The sequence below is a fragment of the Parasteatoda tepidariorum genome, chromosome 10 (assembly GCF_043381705.1).
Source record: "Parasteatoda tepidariorum isolate YZ-2023 chromosome 10, CAS_Ptep_4.0, whole genome shotgun sequence".
Taxonomy (NCBI): domain Eukaryota; kingdom Metazoa; phylum Arthropoda; class Arachnida; order Araneae; family Theridiidae; genus Parasteatoda; species Parasteatoda tepidariorum.
Genome location: NC_092213.1, coordinates 3,547,621 through 3,565,675, shown reverse-complemented (window position 1 = coordinate 3,565,675; position 18,055 = coordinate 3,547,621). Strand labels below are relative to the sequence as shown.

Below are 18,055 nucleotides of genomic sequence, written 5' to 3'. Positions count from 1 at the left end.
AACATTAAGGGGTACGAACTTTGGATCGCTCTCCTGACCAAACTATGGGGACCACATTTCCCAGATTGCGGCTACCCCCTATATTTTGAAGGTCAGGAATCCAAATATGTAAAAAAAAATATATGTTTATTCAGAGAAAGTACGTTTTTGTGTCTGATTTCGTAACTTAATTAATAGTTAGAACTAATTAATTAGCATATTTGCGGTCACCCCCAGAAACCATTAAGATTGACACATTGTTCGTGAAAATCCAATCATTAGAACGAAAGTTATTCCGGGTGATTCGTTTATTTTTTTTGCGGACTGTACAATGGTTACACATATAAAATTTTTACCTTTTAAAAATGTTCAAGGTTTTTGACAGTTTAAGACAGTAAAATCCATGTGTCTTGTCCAAAACCAGTTTAGGACGTCCAAAACCCCAATCCTGCTTGAAAATTGTATTCAGTCTTTTTCTGTGGTTTATTTTGTAGTTAAAACTTGTGGTTTTTGCTGTTATCTTGAAGTATGTTATTAATCAAATATGGAAGCCCAAACAAGCATATTTTTAATACATTTTTCAACCATTTTATTTTAGAGGTTTTTTTGGGTATACATATTCATGTAAAAAAAATTTTTCAATACTAATTTTTCTGCTAGCTACCAAATTTTTTTGTGTACTTATGATATAATGAGCTCTCATAAAATGTTACCTTTCTGCATGGACTACAAGGGTTGTTATACCTAGTGTACACTGTATGAATTAATAAAAAAATTTTGTGAGCTGCAAATGTACTAACCATTTTAAATTTAAATACTGTTTCATGGGGGGGGGGATATACAATTTAATGCTAATCATAATTAATTTTACATTGTTAAACTTTCAACAGGATATTCAGCTTGTTACCAATAGAAAAAAAAAAAGAAATATAGCACTTGCAAAATGTTAAATTATCTAGGAGTAATGAAATATTACTAACAAAGTTAATAGAATTATCATATAAAATAAAACTAGTAAGGCAAATAGGAAATGCTTCGGTAGCAAAATTGACAATACAAATTTTAGTTTTATTGTAACTTTAAAAAAGCTAAAATGACAGCTAAGAAAGCTAAGCTTTTTTAGCTATCATTTTCGTGGGTATGGTCATTCTATAAATAAACTGCCCTACTCTTTTTAAGCACCCCTTTTACATTCGTTGCCTTACTACTTTGAGGAAATTATTACCTACATCTGTATAACAATCTCATCCTTATTACGTTTCTAGAATAAAACTTAGGCAATAAATTTTTAACATTCTGTGACATTTATAGAATCTTCAAAAGACTTTACATTTTTGGTTTTCAATTAATTTCGGAAAGAAAGAAAAATACAGTTTGAATACCAAATTGGCTCATTTGTTCATTAATTGTTTCATCGAATCAACACTATAAAAGTTTTAACAATGCAAAGCATGCTCAACTTATAATTATTACTTTTCCAGAATAAAAAATAGAAAATTTTTTCAAATTCTCAAATGTTTGTAAAATTTTCTAAGTCCACAATATTTCCCGATATTTCCAGTGCATAATTTATTTTTTAAAAAAAATACATAACATATACGAAATCGGCTAATTTGTATAATCTAATCAACACTATAAAAGTTTCGATTAAGCAATGTATATTCTCCTAATAATTATTACATTTCCAGAATAAAACTTAGACAATCAATGTTTACAAATTCTCTGATATTTATAGAAATTTCAAAATCCCTGATATTTTCAAATATTGATGGACACTCTGTGGGATTAACAAGCACATCCATTATGTGGCAAAAATGAAACAGTCCGGAATACCTGGATGAAGAACTTATGCTCTGGATGTAGAATTTATTTTAAAATATATCAGAAAAAAACTAAATTAAGAACAACAGCAAAGTGTAGAAAACCATTTACCTTCCTCTTTCTTTATTAGCAGTCTTAGCAACTTCACTAAATTACTAGATATGGCTGTATCTGCAGTTAAAGAAAACATATACAATTCCTTATAATGTGGCAAAGACGGCATGTTGAGATAACAGCGACACATAGATGTACAAAATTCAATATGGGCTTTAGGCATACGATTTAAGTTTTCTTCATTGGATTCCAATTCAAAATTGCTATTAAAAATAACTTGAAAGGTAGAAAGAGTGCTAGAAAATAAATCAACTTCAAACATGTTTTCACATTTAAGTTCAGCAACGAGTTTCTCAAACTGAGAGAGTTTCGTCTTCAGCAGCACAGAGTTTTCCCGTAAAACGAGAACTCGCAGTATGTGCCTTAAAACCTCACAACAAATTTGAACAGCTCTTTGCTTGGAGTTTTTGGGAAATTTTGTTTCTAAAATACCAGAAATCCAATTCAGGAAAAAGTGACAAGTAGCGACATCAAGTTGAAAGAACTTCACTATAACTTCTACGACTGACGAGAGAAGTTTCAGAAGATTTAAGCAATCATTGAAGTCTGACTTTTTGAGATTTATTTGCTTACTTATAATACTTAAAAAATCTATCAACTCGGAAGAAGTATCTGGCTTGCAGTTTTGAAAATATCTTTTCAGAGTTGGTGGAAGTGTTTCAAGAACTTTTGTAACATTATGTAAGACTTGCAGCTCAAAACATTTGCACCGTAATTTGAATGCAGTGGCACAACTCAGGTTTTTCTCAGCTTCTAAAGATTCGTTCCAAAGACTTGCCACTAAATTACTTATTATTATTGTTAAGTCCTCCAATGAATCTGGAAATTTGTGAAACAACTTCTGCACACACTCAATGCAAGCCAAAGCACCATCATAGATAGCCTGAAATATAAAGAAAGTATGAATGCACAACACTATGAAATCGAAACAAATTTGACATATGATACAAAAATAACACGAACACATAAAAAATGGAAATATATTCTACATAACATAGAAACATATGAAAAACAGAAGCATGTTTAATCACGGCACAGAAATGATATACATTATTAAATACATAGAAATGTAAATAAAATTTTTCAATATAATTTATTAAGATAATTGTAATACATAGCTGCCAACATGGATCAGAAAAAATCCAATAGAAATAATATAAATTTGATAATAACTATTGCATAATATAACAAATATTGTACACACATGGAATTTTAGGGATTTTTAGGTCACTAAAATACAATAACATTATTACACTAATAAACTATAAATGGTTAGCAATAATTTCCATTTATGATTACTCATAATTTTAAATAGTAATAGACATTTTATCCATTAATAAGATTAATTCATCAAAGATTTACTAAAATTATTAAAGATTTATAAAAAAGATTATTTATTAAAGATTAATTAAAAAAGGAAGTTGTGAATAAAAATAAGTTAAAAATTTTAGAACAAAAAAAAATTAAACTGATTAGGATTCATTATGTATTAATAATACTTATTTAAACATTCAAACAAGCAATAAAATGAACAAAAATGTTTTGAATAAGGATTTTTTTTAGGAAATTTACTCAATTTTATGGAATTTTCAAAAATGCGCAAGTAGACCAAGAGAAACCGGCAAAACCCAGTAGAGTTGACAACTATGGTAATAACTCATTTTTATTATTATTTAAAAAATTATTACTAATTCTTTAATAACACGAGTCAATTGTTTAAAAAATTTTTAGAAATTATTAATAACAGTTTTTATAACACATTAAAAATATTAAGGTATGAAAAAGATTATCATTCATAAAATAATGAATCACCCAATATACAATAAGAGAATACTCTATTTAATAATGAAATGCTACAAATAGAATAAACAATATTAGGCATGGGGGGGGGGAACTTGAAGTAATTTCGGGTTCACAAAAACTATGCAATTAGATAACAACACACTTGATTAAGTAATAAATTATGAAATAAGGTTCTTTTGATGGAAATTCTTAATTTGCTTTATGATTGCTACTTTAGACTATTTTTATTCAGTGTTTCAAATAATAGGAGACAATTTATTATTCATGAATATGCTTATTACATATTTTAATAATCACTTTTAGTTAAACAATAACAGATATAAATAAGCAAATGACACCCTATAGCTTGTATAGACTCGTGGTGGTAGTGGTGCTACTATGGACCATCTGATGAACCTTCTCTGAAAATGTGTGTAAGTTACTAATATATCACTTTTTAGGATATTTATTTTAAAAAATTTCTCAACATTTAACGTTTTTAATTCTAAAATTGAAGTCCACTTTATACAATGAAAAATTCAGGAAATACTAATGCTTTAATATATATTTTACACTTTTTTAAATTCAAAATGTGACAGATATTTCTATTTTCAAGGCATTTATAAAATGTGTCTTTCCAAAATTTTTTTAATGGATCATTCAATGATATTTATTATTTATTTGAACAAATTTTTATAATAGAAAATTTTATTTTAATACTCTTAAGAAATAAATAGAAAAAATAAACTTGCAATAAATATAACCGTGGCAGAATCGTGGCGACATTGTGGCAGAACGTTACCGATTTCTTGTAGAAAGATTTTTCAATAGGGAAGTAAAAAATTCAGCTTTTCTTTTCTGTAGAAATTTTCGTTTACTGATTTACACATAGCTCTTAAAATGTGATATTGTTAATATGATATTATGTATTACAACGACTAAATCTCGAAATGAAAACACGCATTTAGTAAACCCTTTTGAAGAGTCCAATTTGCATGATTTCGCCATCGATCTTCTTTTTTTTTCGGTAGTTACCGCTACAGATTTCACGATTTTTTAATGTTATGATGAATTACTGTACTTGCGAAAAAAGAAATAATTAGCATGTTATTTTCCTACAAAATGTGAGAATATAGCTCATAATATTAGAATTAAAAAAAAAAATTACATATCAATTTTAAATTTTTTTTTATTTGATCTGATTTTTTACTTATTTTTGAAGTTAACGCTTCTGTTACTTTAAATTAGAAACATGTATATTCGTTATTTTTAAGTAACTTGCAGAAAGATATTAGTATTAGAGAGGTATGCTACAGAAAGCCAGAAAAAATTCTGCCACAGGAACAAATATTTGGCCAAATAATTCCACTTTTCAGTACTTCTAATAATACTTCTGTAAAAAAATTAAGGAATATTAAAATGTGTTTTTAATATATTAGCTTATATTTATCATAATTAAAATTTTAAGTAAAATTTAACATTTTACACATGATTATTTTTTTTAACCCCAAATTACATTTAGAAATCTATTATTTTATTTTTTAACTTAAAAAAAAAAGGTTTTTAATAACTATTTTTTACTCAGACAAAAAGTATAAAATTTCTGAAGTTAGTTAGAAATGTTACATATCTAAATTATATTAAAACAGAAAATTGCCATAGAAAAAAAATCCTACTCTGCTTAAAAAAAAAAAAAAATACAGTATTTGGTTATGTATAAAAAATTTCTTGCATTAACTTTTAGAATAACACTTAAAAAACAGTTATGAAAAATGTATAAGCAATGTGCATGCAGTAATACTTAATTTATTATTATTATTTGTTTTTCAAATAAAATACATAGTGATACAATATCTTTTAAATAAAATACATAAAATACTAAGTGATATTAAGTTATTTAAATAATGAAAGAAATGATAATACAGAACTATTTTATTAGATTCAAAAATATTTTCATAACATTTAAATTTATGTACTTGATAAAGGAATAACCTCATTAGCTTCAAAAATTGTTAAGATATACTTTTTCCATCTAAATAATTTTTAAAGTTAATGAAGTTATCTCATGAATATCTCGTAGCTGCAATTCTTAGGGATTTTACACTTTAAATACAATCATGGTTTCCTTAAGTAACATTTTTTCTTTCAATAAGAGTAGAAGTGATCAGCATAAGTAAAAAGAAACTAATTCATTTTTTAAAGCCATGCATGAGTATTCTTTGTTTGGATTTCATTGTTTGTTTCCTTAATCCTTTGGCACTGTATGAAATCTGAAACATATCTTAAATTTAACAAAATATACATGAATACTATAATAAAATGTAACCTACCTTTCCCCATTTGAAATATTTAAAAATCTGTGTTTTATTCCCCCCCACACACATTTATGCATCTTAATGATGAAAATTTGGATGTGTAGTAAAAACTATGTTGTTTTTTTACAATTTGTGAATTTTTCTACATCCATTTTTCGAGGAGAGTTCTATTAAATTCCATAGAGGCACCTTTTAATTTAATTTAAATTTTAGTAAGCATAAAACCAAATAATATATTAAACTGAAACATTAACCTTTTAGTCATTTCATTTTGAATTATTTCATTCTTAGTTTGCCTCATTCTATGATAATGATTCCAATTATTGTTTTAAGACTTAGTCTAGAAAATTGCGGCCACAAGGTTGTGCAAGAGACAGATTGTATTAGTGTCATTAATTTCTAAGACAAACTGATGTTTTCATTGCACAATGAAATATCAACCGATAAAAACATTAATTTCATAGCAGCACCCAAAAGTCAATTGTTTGTATCTCCAGGCCTCTTACAAAAAGAGATTGTGCATTTTTAATGTTCATAATCGATCAAAATATTTAACCATATTAAATTATTTCATTGAGAGAAAACTCACATAAAATAAAAGGTGGACACTTACCAATTTCAGAAGAATTTTTGTAATGTGATACAAAGAATTGAAAAATTTATTGTTAGATATCTCTTCAAATGAGAATCTTTTTTCAGAAAGATTTATGCATAAAGAAATTATGCTTATAAGATCGGAAGTTGAACTCTGCAGTTTATCATCATCTTTTGAATTTTCTTTGGATGAAATAAAGAAGTAAAGAGATCTGAGAATGTCCCCAACATCAGAACACACGACATCATCATTCGTCACAAAAATCTGAAATGGAAATATAATTTGATTCAGTATTGGTTTTATGAAAGAGGGGAAGGGGTAACTTATTTTAAACATTCTTAAAAAAATATATATATATTGCATATTCCGGTGGATAAGTAGACTCAATATTTTTGAGTAGCAGATAGTTCATTTCTGATATGTCGGGTGTATTAGTCAAACGCTGAAGAACACTAAATATAACAACTTGTAAAATACTGGACACAAAATCAAATGCAGATTCAAATATTTCTGTAAAATCTTTCAAAAAGTGTGGAATTTCAAATTATTTGGACAGAGATGAAGACAATTCTCTGTGAGATTCAGCTGATAAGAATGAAGTAGAGTTTATTACAGAGTAAAATCTATATGACAACATTAACGTAATTGAATATTAACATAGATGATGTTATGGACTCTTCAAATATGTAGCTCTATTGTTTGCTTTAAAAGTTTTCATTATGCTATTATTTATTGAAATATTCGTGAATAATTTATCTTAATTTCTCTTATTCTTAATTTTTTTTCTGAAAATAATTTAAAGAATTGTTTCTAAAAAAACATTATGTATTATATATAAAGAAAATATGATGAGAGAAAATGTAAAATTAATGGAATATTACATATTTAAAATTGTTTTTGTCAGGGATAAATTGATACGGAGGCAATCATTTTTATCTTACTGTTAATAATATTACTATATTTCACGATCAACGAAAGTTTGACTTTATTACTGGCGTATAAATCCCTCTCTCAATTTACATAAAATTTAGGGATTTGAATTGTCAACTTACATACTGGGATGTCATTAAACAAAATTTTTAACGTACAATTATAAAATTCAATGATATTTAATGCTTATAACTCATCACTTTAATTAAAGGGAGAAAGAGATATATCTTATAGATTCCTAAAAAATAGATTCATAATATTTATTAAAAGTACTTGAACTTCGTTGAAAGCTGCTGGAAGATCTTCCACTTTAATCTTCTTTAAAATACTTCTGCTTGTCATCATTGTAAGACTGGATTCTTAAAGAGGAAATTATATATCAAAATTACAAAAAAAAATCTATCAGACTTGAAATTCAAAGTGTGAGTATGACATATGTTCAATACAAAATCACAATTCTTAACAGGCCTGCTCAAAATTTTGTAGAATATGATACAGTTGAGGGTGAAGTAGTCAGCAGCAGGGTTGGTAAGATTTAGGACAGAATGGATTAAACCCTGGTTTAAACCGTCCTGTCCAAAACCCTTTTACTCAAATTATGTCCCAATGTTATCTGAACAATATTTAAAAGGTAAAATAAACATAGAACTAATAACATATTGATAATTAAATCTACTAAAGAATATTTGTTTTTAAAACTGTAATGTTTCATTAATATTGTTTTGACTCTTCAATTTAAACACTAAGCAAAGGAAGATTAATCAGTAATCAAGTTCAATTGGTCTTCTCATTCAGTAGTACATAACTGAAGTTTGACCTTGCCATACAGGTTAAGCTATTAGGGACTAAGTGCTTGGTTAGTCATACACAGGTTTATTTATCTATAGTACAGTACAGAACCCGTTATCCGGAAATCAGAAAACCGGAAAACCAAAAAACCGGAACGAAATTCNCGGTATTTACCATGGTTTTTTCCACCTGCGGCAAAATCTTGCCAACCCTGGTTTAAACCGTCCTGTCCGAAACCCTTTTACTCAAATTATGTCCCAATGTTATCTGAACAATATTTAAAAGGTAAAATAAACATAGAACTAATAACATATTGATAATTAAATCTACTAAAGAATATTTGTTTTTAAAAGTGTAATGTTTCATTAATATTGTTTTGACTCTTCAATTTAAACATTAAACAAAGGAAGATTAATCAGTAATCAAGTTCAATTGGTCTTCTCATTCAATAGTACATAACTGAAGTTTGACCTTGCTATACAGGTTAAGCTATTTGGGACTAAGTGCTTGGTTAGTCATACACAGGTTTATTTATCTATAGTACTAATCAAGAATACTTTTATTTCATTCATGTTCAATTCTTTTAGCAAAGTGGTGATACATCAACAGTGTTAGTAACTGAAACTGACGTTATGCCCTTCAAAAAACTGCTAATACATTTTTCAGTTATTTTGTATTTCCAATTTAAACTAATATATTTATATTTAAAAACAATTTTTTTTTTAATAGATGTCTTTTTTATCATCCTGTGATGCAGAAATAAAAAATTTTTTAAAAAATATTGTGAAAAATATAAGGTTAATTTTTAAGCAAATTTAGTATTGTTTTAAAAAAATTATTTATTTTCAATATTGCCTTATTTATCCTTATGCAAAAACATTATTTATCAATATTAAAAGCATATTTATATTTAAAGGATTGTATTCACTTTTGTTGTTCAATGAATTGTGGAGCTTCAAAAGTTATAAACCTTTTCCTATTACATTATATTAGTTTCCTTTAATAAGTTAAAGTAAATTGTATAAAAAATATCAAATATTTATTGATACATGTAATTATTATGTGCACAATGGTTACACCTATAGAATTTTTACCTTTTACCAAAGTTCAAGGTTTTGGACACTTCAAGACAGTAAAATCCGCATGTCCTGTCCAAAACCAGTTTCGGACGTCAAAAACCCCAACCCTGGTCAGAAGCATTAAAAAAAAGAAGTGGTCATAAAAAATAATCATTGATAAATTTTTTGTCGTCTGGCGAATAGAGAGAGAGTTGAACTAAATCACTTATGTTTCCCTCAAATGCCATAATATTGTGTTAATTGCATTAAATTGTTTTTACTTTGAAATGATACATAGTTCAATTGGTTGCTACTAGTAACTTATAGATCACTGATAAATTTTCAGAAGGCAGGTAACTACAGGAACATCAGCTTAAGTGTTGTTTTCTAGCAGTCAAATTTCGGAATCGTAGTCATAGCATTAATTGGATTAAACATAATTGAATTGATGATGATTTACCAATCATGAGACACTTTCAACATATGTCAAAAGAAATTGTGGATAACGGAAGGTTAGGGTCACATAATTTAGGTGCTACTGTAATTAAAAAAACGATAACATCTTTTTTGTTATATACAGCAAAAAAGTGACGTCACATATTAGAATTGGGAAGTGTCAAGTTCTTTTTGTCAACAGTTCAGAAACATGTCTTTAGGAACATATTATAATATACTTGAAATTCAACTGTCATAAAAAATTAAAACAATGAACTTGATTTTAACTCAGTAGAAAAATTATAATTGTAGCATATCTTTCCAATCACAAGTTTACTATAATCAATATTAGCAACAACAAAAAAAAAAAGGTTAAGTTATGAGGCAAGACTTTAATGTTATGGAAAACCACTGATATATGGACAATAATCTTCAAATTGTGAGGTTATCAATTTATGCAATTACATACATGCAAAATACAGAAATTTTCAAAACCTGTAAAATATAAGTTTATCATCTAATCACACTTAGGAGATATATCAGGCTGATTTTTTTTCTTTTCGAAATAAATTAAACCACTAAGATTCTCAAATCAGTATTTTTCCAAAAGTAATTTAGTATTTTATATTTGTCTGTTTTAAGATTTTTAATAAATCATTGTTTTTGCATAGTTCAGGTTTAAAAACAATTGCTTAGTCACAATCAGTTTTCATTAGTTTAAACAATGATAAAATTAATGTTTAAAAATTTTAAAACTAGACAAACTTAATTTTAAATTGCTTAAAAACCTTGCATACTTTTATTGTTTGACATAAAGAGATCTAAAAATTATCAGGCACTATCTTTTTCGAATCGACTAAAGAGACGCCTTTATTCACACTCTTTTCTGAAAAGTACTATAATGTTGTCTAATCACTCTATCATCAAAAACTTATTAAGTAAAAAAAAAAAAGCAAATCAAAGATGGCAAGGAAAAACGTTTTTTCGAAATGAATCTCAGACTGCCGCCAATAGTCTCATAGTAAACCTCTACTATAGCAAAAAAAAAAAAAAAAAAAAAAAAGGCCAAAAACTTATTGTCAAGGAATTTATCTATTTTTTACAGCAAGGGTAAACTCCCCCAAAACATAAGAATGTATATTTCCTTGCTAAAATTGGTTATAAATAGTAGGTAAGGCAAAAATATTCAAAACTACTTTTTTATAATTGATATTTGTGAAATGCATATAATTCATCTAATCATCAAAAATGCGTTTGCTCCCAGACATAAAAGTTCAACCACTATTTGTACTAGTAGTAACATATAGTACAGTACTTATTCTATATTTCATCTGCAAATCTACCACAAAATATTACTTTGCTTATTATTAAAATATTGATAATTACAATAACATGTTAATTTTTAACATTTCATAAACAATACATTTATACAAAGATATATAATACGAATTCTCAATATTTGTACCAATGTAAATATGAATAAATATTTTCCTTTATTTGCATCTAGGCGACTTTTTTTAAATCAGCCGCAAAACTGAATGTTTAATTCCTGTTAACTAAAACTATAGTTAACTGTTTTTTTTTTCTTTGCAGATTAAAAATGCAAATAATTTAGCCCGATTCGAAAAAGTAAATTTGAAAAGTAAAATTGAGCTGGGAATTTCATCTATTAAATAATTATTTTGTATACAAATAATTTCAAAATGATTTGTAGAGCACTTACAAATTATTTTCATCATCCCGCGAAGAATTTCAAAACACATGACATAAAATTCGATATCGATTAAATATTAATGATTTGATGCTGTTGTCAACCGAAATATCAATTGTGTGGATGGTAATTTTGTCGTATTAAGTACCATTCTTACTGAATTACTTCACGCGCGTGCGAATAAATGGAAATTACACAAAGAGGACCAATGAGAAACCTGCATGCGTTGGGAAATCGCAAAATTTTGATCATTTTAAATAGTCTAAGTCCCGCAGTGGACTGATCGTTAAGACACGGTTCCCAGCAGATCACCGAAGTCAAGCCTCACTGATTACGGTCAGTGTGCGGGTGCGTGACCACTTGGATCAGTCTGCGTAGGNTAATTTTACTGTAATTTTTGTCCCGCTGTGGACTGATCGTTAAGACACGGTTCCCAGCAGATCACCGAAGTCAAGCCTCACTGGTTACGGTCAGTGTGCGGGTGGGTGACCACTTGGATCAGTGTGCGTAGGGACCGAGGGTGTGCGGTAATGGTCCTCGCTGAACTGTGCTACCGTAAAGTGCTCGACTTCGCACGCAGGTCATCGGGCTGTCGAAGCGGGGGTGCCATCCCCTCCGCAGAGGATCAAAATTGTGATGGCATGTCTTCGGATCATCCTCTGGGATGTTTCCCAGACCGTCGCCATTGCGCAGCTCTGGTGCGACGTAAATTAACAACAAATAGTCTATATCAAAGACTCCCAAAGTGGTCCAGGTGGACCCCTAGGGGTCCATAGGAGACCACACGGGGGTCCACGTGGACGTAAAAAGAAAACAGGGGTTCACAAGTTCTAAGTGGGAGTCCACGAAAAATTTTCTGGTTTTCATAATCAAGAACAAAAATTTTGGCTTGGATTTACCTATCAACATAGGCAGGTAGCATCATTCACTAGGTACTCAACAATATTCGAGACTCAGTTCAAACACAGAATTGAATAGAACAATAGATAATAGTACAAGTGAACACCAGTCCCGCAGAGGACTGATCATTAAGACACGGTTCCCAGCAGATCACCGAAGTCAAGCATCACTGGCAACGGTCAGTGCGCGGGTGGGTGACCACTTGGATCAGTCTGCCGAGTAGGGACCGAGGGTATGCGGTATTGGTCCTCGTTACGTTAAACTGTGCTACCGTAAAGTGCTCGACTTCGCGCGCAGGTCGTCGGACTACCGAAGCAGGGGTGCCATCCCCTCCGCAGAGGATCAAAATTGTGATGGCATGTCTTCGGATCATCCTCCGGGATGTTTCCCAGACCGTCGCCAATAGCCCATTGTGCAGCTCTAGTGCGACGTAAATTAACAACAACAACAAGTGAACACCACATGTCGAGACTTGCAAAGTGCCACCCGTGCGCATTTAAATATCTTGCATGATGACTTCAAAAATAGATTTGAAGATATTCTGACGATGGAAATACATTTTTTAAAAAAAAATTTTCTTTCATGTTTATATCATATATATAGTTTAAATATATATGTTGTGTATATCAGTTGCTTCCTCCCCCTTCTGAAAATTTTCGCGGGCACCTTTCAGCATAATGAAATAAAATTGAGGAATGAAAAAATAAATGTCGAAACTACTTTTTTTCCAATAACTTTTGGAAAAGTTTTAAAAAACTTAGTTTTTAGGTAAATAAAAATTTTTAAAAAAATATTTTTTATTATTAACTTCTTAAATATTTCCTTGATTTTTTTTGTTTTTTTGGAGGAAATGTAAGTAATTCTTAGCCCCTACCATTTCTTATTTTAACTTTCATAATTTTTTCTTCTGTATAAAATTAATTAATTATTTTTCAACTTAAAACTCTTCAGCATAATTTATACTGATTCATGTTTATTTATATTTGTCTATATGTAAAAGTCTAAACTGTTTTGAAAGTTTTTATTTAATGAGTTGATCCCAATTAGAGGGAATGGAATGAATGGTATATGATCTGGAATTTAGGTAAATTTTTTAAAAAAATTCTTTTTTATTATTAACTTCCAAAATATTTTCTTGATTTTTTTTTGTTGAAGAAATGTAAATAATGCTAAATCCCTATCATTTTTTATTTTAACTTTGATAATTTTTCTGCTAGATAAAATTATTTTTTAACTTTAAAGAAAAAAGAACCTGTGCACCACTGTTCTCTAAGAATAAAATCCTTTCATTTTAAAGAATAAAAAAAAGGAAAAAAAAGAAAGTGTATTGACATTAGGCACAAAACTCCAAATGACATTTGAGCACACTAGCTTATCAGAAAGCGATTAAAATGTGTATTGACGAGGATAATCTCGCTAGGATTATGACATTACAATAAAAAAAATGATTGAAGCACTTCCAGCGCATATCTCTTGGTTAATGTTAAGCATTTTAGCTCTTCAAGCAATGGTCAAAATTTCGATTGATGATATCTCACTGGTGATAAGTTCTGTTAGTAATTGTCAGAAAATTGAAACGTGAAATAACCAGCGCAAAACTTCACTTTGAATTTCAAAACATTAGGTAATAGAAAAGTGATCAAAATTTTCATTCGGTTTCTAGCGATCGGAAGACGATTGAAAATATTCTGCATTGCAATATTAAAAAAAAATGCTCGTAGCCAACAAATAACTGTAACTCATAATTTAAATTTTTATATATTTGATATTTTAGTAAAATAAGCTATGTACTGCAAAGAAAGAAATATATAAGTAAGTAAATAAATTTAGTTATATAGTATTTTGAAATTCTATTTTAGAGTTTAATTTCAATTAAACGCGGTTGGTCATTCAAATTAAACGCCATGAGCCCTGAAGTAGTCCAGTGATCTGTGTTCTATCCTTTTTTCAACTTTCAGGGAGGAATTACGCACGAAGTGATGTTCGGTATATCAACATTAACAAAGGCCGTTATATAGTATAGTATAGAAAGTTGCCTTAATCTTCGTACAATTGTAAACAATTTCATACAGGTTTCAATATCCTTATGAAAAAATTGAGGTATAAACGAGGTATATTTTAAAGGTATAAAGGAGGTTGTTATTTAAATACGTCGTTAGGTTGAAAAGGGTGCAAATGAATACCTCGAAATCAAATATACCTTCACAGGTATATATGTTTCAACCTCAGGTATCAAATAACATGCTTGTAGAGGTATATATTTTTCAACCTCAGGTATATAATTTTATGCTTGTAGAGGTTTATAATTTTCAACCTATGGTGTATCATTTTACAATTCAGGTTATTATAAATCAACCTTAGGTGTATTTTGTTCTACCTCAGGTAATTATTTTTCAACCTCAGGTATATAATTTTATGCTTGTAGAGGTATATATTTTTCAACCTATGATGAGTCATTTTACACTTCAGGTCACTATGAATCAACCTCAGGTGTATTTTGTTCTACCTCAGGTAATTATTTTTCAACCTCAGATATCTTAATTTATGTATGTAGAGGTATATATGGGTCATTCTCACAAAAACAGTCATTTTCATGTCCCCAGTATATTTTATGTTTGTTTTACAGCTTACGAAGAAAAAAAAATTCAGGGAAAGTGTCCTTCAGAATGTAAGCTAACAAAAGAACAAAAATGAAATTGTCAATTTTAATTTTTTATTTATTTTAGGTAATTAAAATATACCAATATGTCATTCCCTCACTTGTCCCCACTGCTGATTTAAAAAAAGAAAAAAATTGTTTCTGAAATAAATTTTTTTTTTTTACAAATTCGTGTTTTTTATTTCAGAATACTGAAATATAGAATTCAGAAAATCAATTTTAAATTTAATTTCTGATAAAAATATTAACACAGCACTATTTTAAACTTTGTCCCCAGTGTTTCGCGTCATTCCCTCACAACAATGTTCTTATCACCTGCAATCTTCTTAGAATAAAAATATTTTAATAAAAACTTCAGAAGTTAACAACTGGCATCATAGAACAAAATTGCAGTATGTTTCCATCTTCAACTTAAAGAAGCTTTGCTGTGGAATAAATTTGAATGAATCAAACCAGGTAAAATTTTTTACATTTGTCATTCCCTCATGTCATTTTTTAGAGTAAAATAAAATACAACTTCATCGAGAAAGTGGATAATTATATGTTGCTTTCTTGTATGAATATAATTGTATGTGATTGACTTCAGAAATTAATTAGGCCTAACTGTTATTTTTAAATTTTATTGAATTCGTCATTCCCTCACTAGTGTATAAAGTGAGGGAATGACGCTGAAGTGAGGGAATGATTCAAGATGAGTATATTATTAAATTTTTTTTTGTTCAATCGTGCCAGCCAATTTTATTTCCCAAACCTGTAAAAACTATTAAATATATAAGACTAAATTATAATAAATATTAGATATACTTAGTATGTTATCATTTTCAAACTTTAGGTAGATGTAACTTAGATAAAAACATGTATTAAAATAAAATATCATTCCCTCACTATTAGTGTCATTCCCTCACTTTTTAAATAGTGAAAATAATTAATTTACTTATTAATTAATTTGAAAAAGAAATTAAAAAATTAATAAATTACTTTATTAAATTAATTTATTTATTAAATTAATTAATTTATTAAACTAATTAATTAATTATAAATTAATTATTTAAAAATTAATTAATTTAAATATTAAGAATAATTTATAGGATATATACTTTCTTAATAATGTCATTACATATTTTTATTAATATAAAAAGTTTCAGAGCTTTTTATTCACTTTACTTTTTTGGGATTTTATGAACTGAAAAATGACAGTTTTCGTGAGAATGACCCATATATTTTTCAACCTAAGGTGTGCCATTTTACACTTCTGGTTGTTATAAATCAACCTGAAGTGTATTTTCAACAGTTGGAAAGATTATTTTTTATTAACGTCACGTGTTCCATGTTCTGCCTTAAGTTATTATTTCGTAACCTCAAGTATGTATTTTTGTATTTTCAGAAGTATTAATTTATCAATCAAAGATGCGACATTTTACACTTCAGGCTTATGTATCTCAGCTGTTTTTTTTAGTACTTACGACGGTGAGGTGTTTTACGGACCACCTAGTTTATTAACTTTTAACCTCACTATATAAAAAATATAATATATATATTATATGACGAATAATGTATATCAATACATTTTTTCACTATATCATTTCTATTCACTATATCACTACATTTTTTCACTGTATATCATTACATTTCTTCATCATTACAGATCTTCATTTATCAACCTGAAGTTTTTAATATTAAACCTTCGGCAGTAATTGCTTCTTTTGTTAGGCTATAAAAGAAAGTTTCAAATGCATAATTCTCCTGTAATTTTAATAGATTGAATTAAATCATCTTAAAATAGTACTTATCCAAATTCTACAGTTAGTAAAAATTATTTATGGGAACCCATATTTTTAGAAGATAGTTGTCTAAGGTGCTTGAATTTTTAAAGNAAGAAAGTTTCAAATGCATAATTCTCCTGTAATTTTAATAGATTGAATTAAATAATCTTAAAATAGTACTTATCCAAGTTCTACAGTTGTTAAAAATTATTTATGGGATCTCATATTTTTAGAAGATAGTTGTCTAAGGTGCTTGAATTTTTAAAGCTGCAAAACTACCAATTTAAATAATTAGTCAGCTGAAATTCAAACTACTTTTTATTTAAAACTAAAATTTCATTTTTTTTTTTTTTTTACAAACCAACAAAATTATTTTAAATACTGTTTCCGTCTACCTGTTGAAACTTGTAATTATTGGAACCTAGAAAAAAAAAATGAATTAGTGAGAAAGTCATATTTAGAATAATAATGGCAGGTTTTCAAATATTAAAATATTAGGAATTTTCTTTATTTTATGATTTAAATTAACTGGATGAGATTAATTTTCTTTTTCAGATAAGTAGTATTACTCTTCTGCCATTTCTATTCAATCCTCGTAGCTAAAAAGCATGACAGGTACCACAGCCACGAAATAAAATAGACTGAAGACAGTACTACCAACAACATTTACAGAAATTCAAATATATAATTCCAATCTTATTATGCAATTTTAATACATTTTATTTTTCCATACATCTGGTATCATTATGATACTTGTAAGTTTGATATCCATATTTGTAAGTCTATATTTTTAAACTTTTTGTCAAACTTCATGAAACTAGTAGCTGTATTATAAATTTTTGACGCTGATTCTTCCATTATTGTCAATCACATCAGAGTTTCTTAAAAAATAGTTATTTTTATATTTTTTAATCAATGTAATCAAGAATCAACAATCGTTTAATAAATTAAAATTTTAAAGTTATGTACCAATTTTTTGGGCTTTTTTTTACACTCAATCGAATAGAACAAATTACAAGCTGATAAGGAGTATTTATTTTAAAGTTGTGAGTAATTTCACGTGAGGAAAATGTCTAAGAGATAATGATTTGAAATAATAATTTTAAAATATGTTGAGTATAATATCTCCTATATAACTTTTAATACCGAGTAGAATAAAACTAATACTTAGTTGTTACAAACATTTGTTTAAATAGAAAAACAC

General features: G+C 28.1%; 1 protein-coding gene across 3 annotated transcripts in view; it reads right to left on the bottom strand.

Moving 5' to 3' along the window:
- The window catches only part of LOC107454523 (extra spindle pole bodies like 1, separase), a 313,495-nt gene that overhangs the window by 72,711 nt on the left and 222,729 nt on the right, over nt 1-18,055 (bottom strand). The window contains exons 1-4 of one of the 3 annotated variants that reach the window (XM_071186488.1): nt 11,542-11,591; nt 7,810-7,896; nt 6,625-6,870; nt 1,912-2,797 (exon numbers count right to left, since the gene is read on the bottom strand). In XM_071186488.1, the coding sequence (XP_071042589.1) occupies nt 1,912-2,797; nt 6,625-6,870; nt 7,810-7,881 (1,204 nt within the window). In that variant the 5' untranslated portion in view covers nt 7,882-7,896; nt 11,542-11,591. Of the gene's footprint in view, nt 1-1,911; nt 2,798-6,624; nt 6,871-7,809; nt 7,897-11,283; nt 11,592-18,055 lie in introns of those variants that run through there. The other 2 variants (XM_071186490.1, XM_071186489.1) reach the window with 2 other exon arrangements.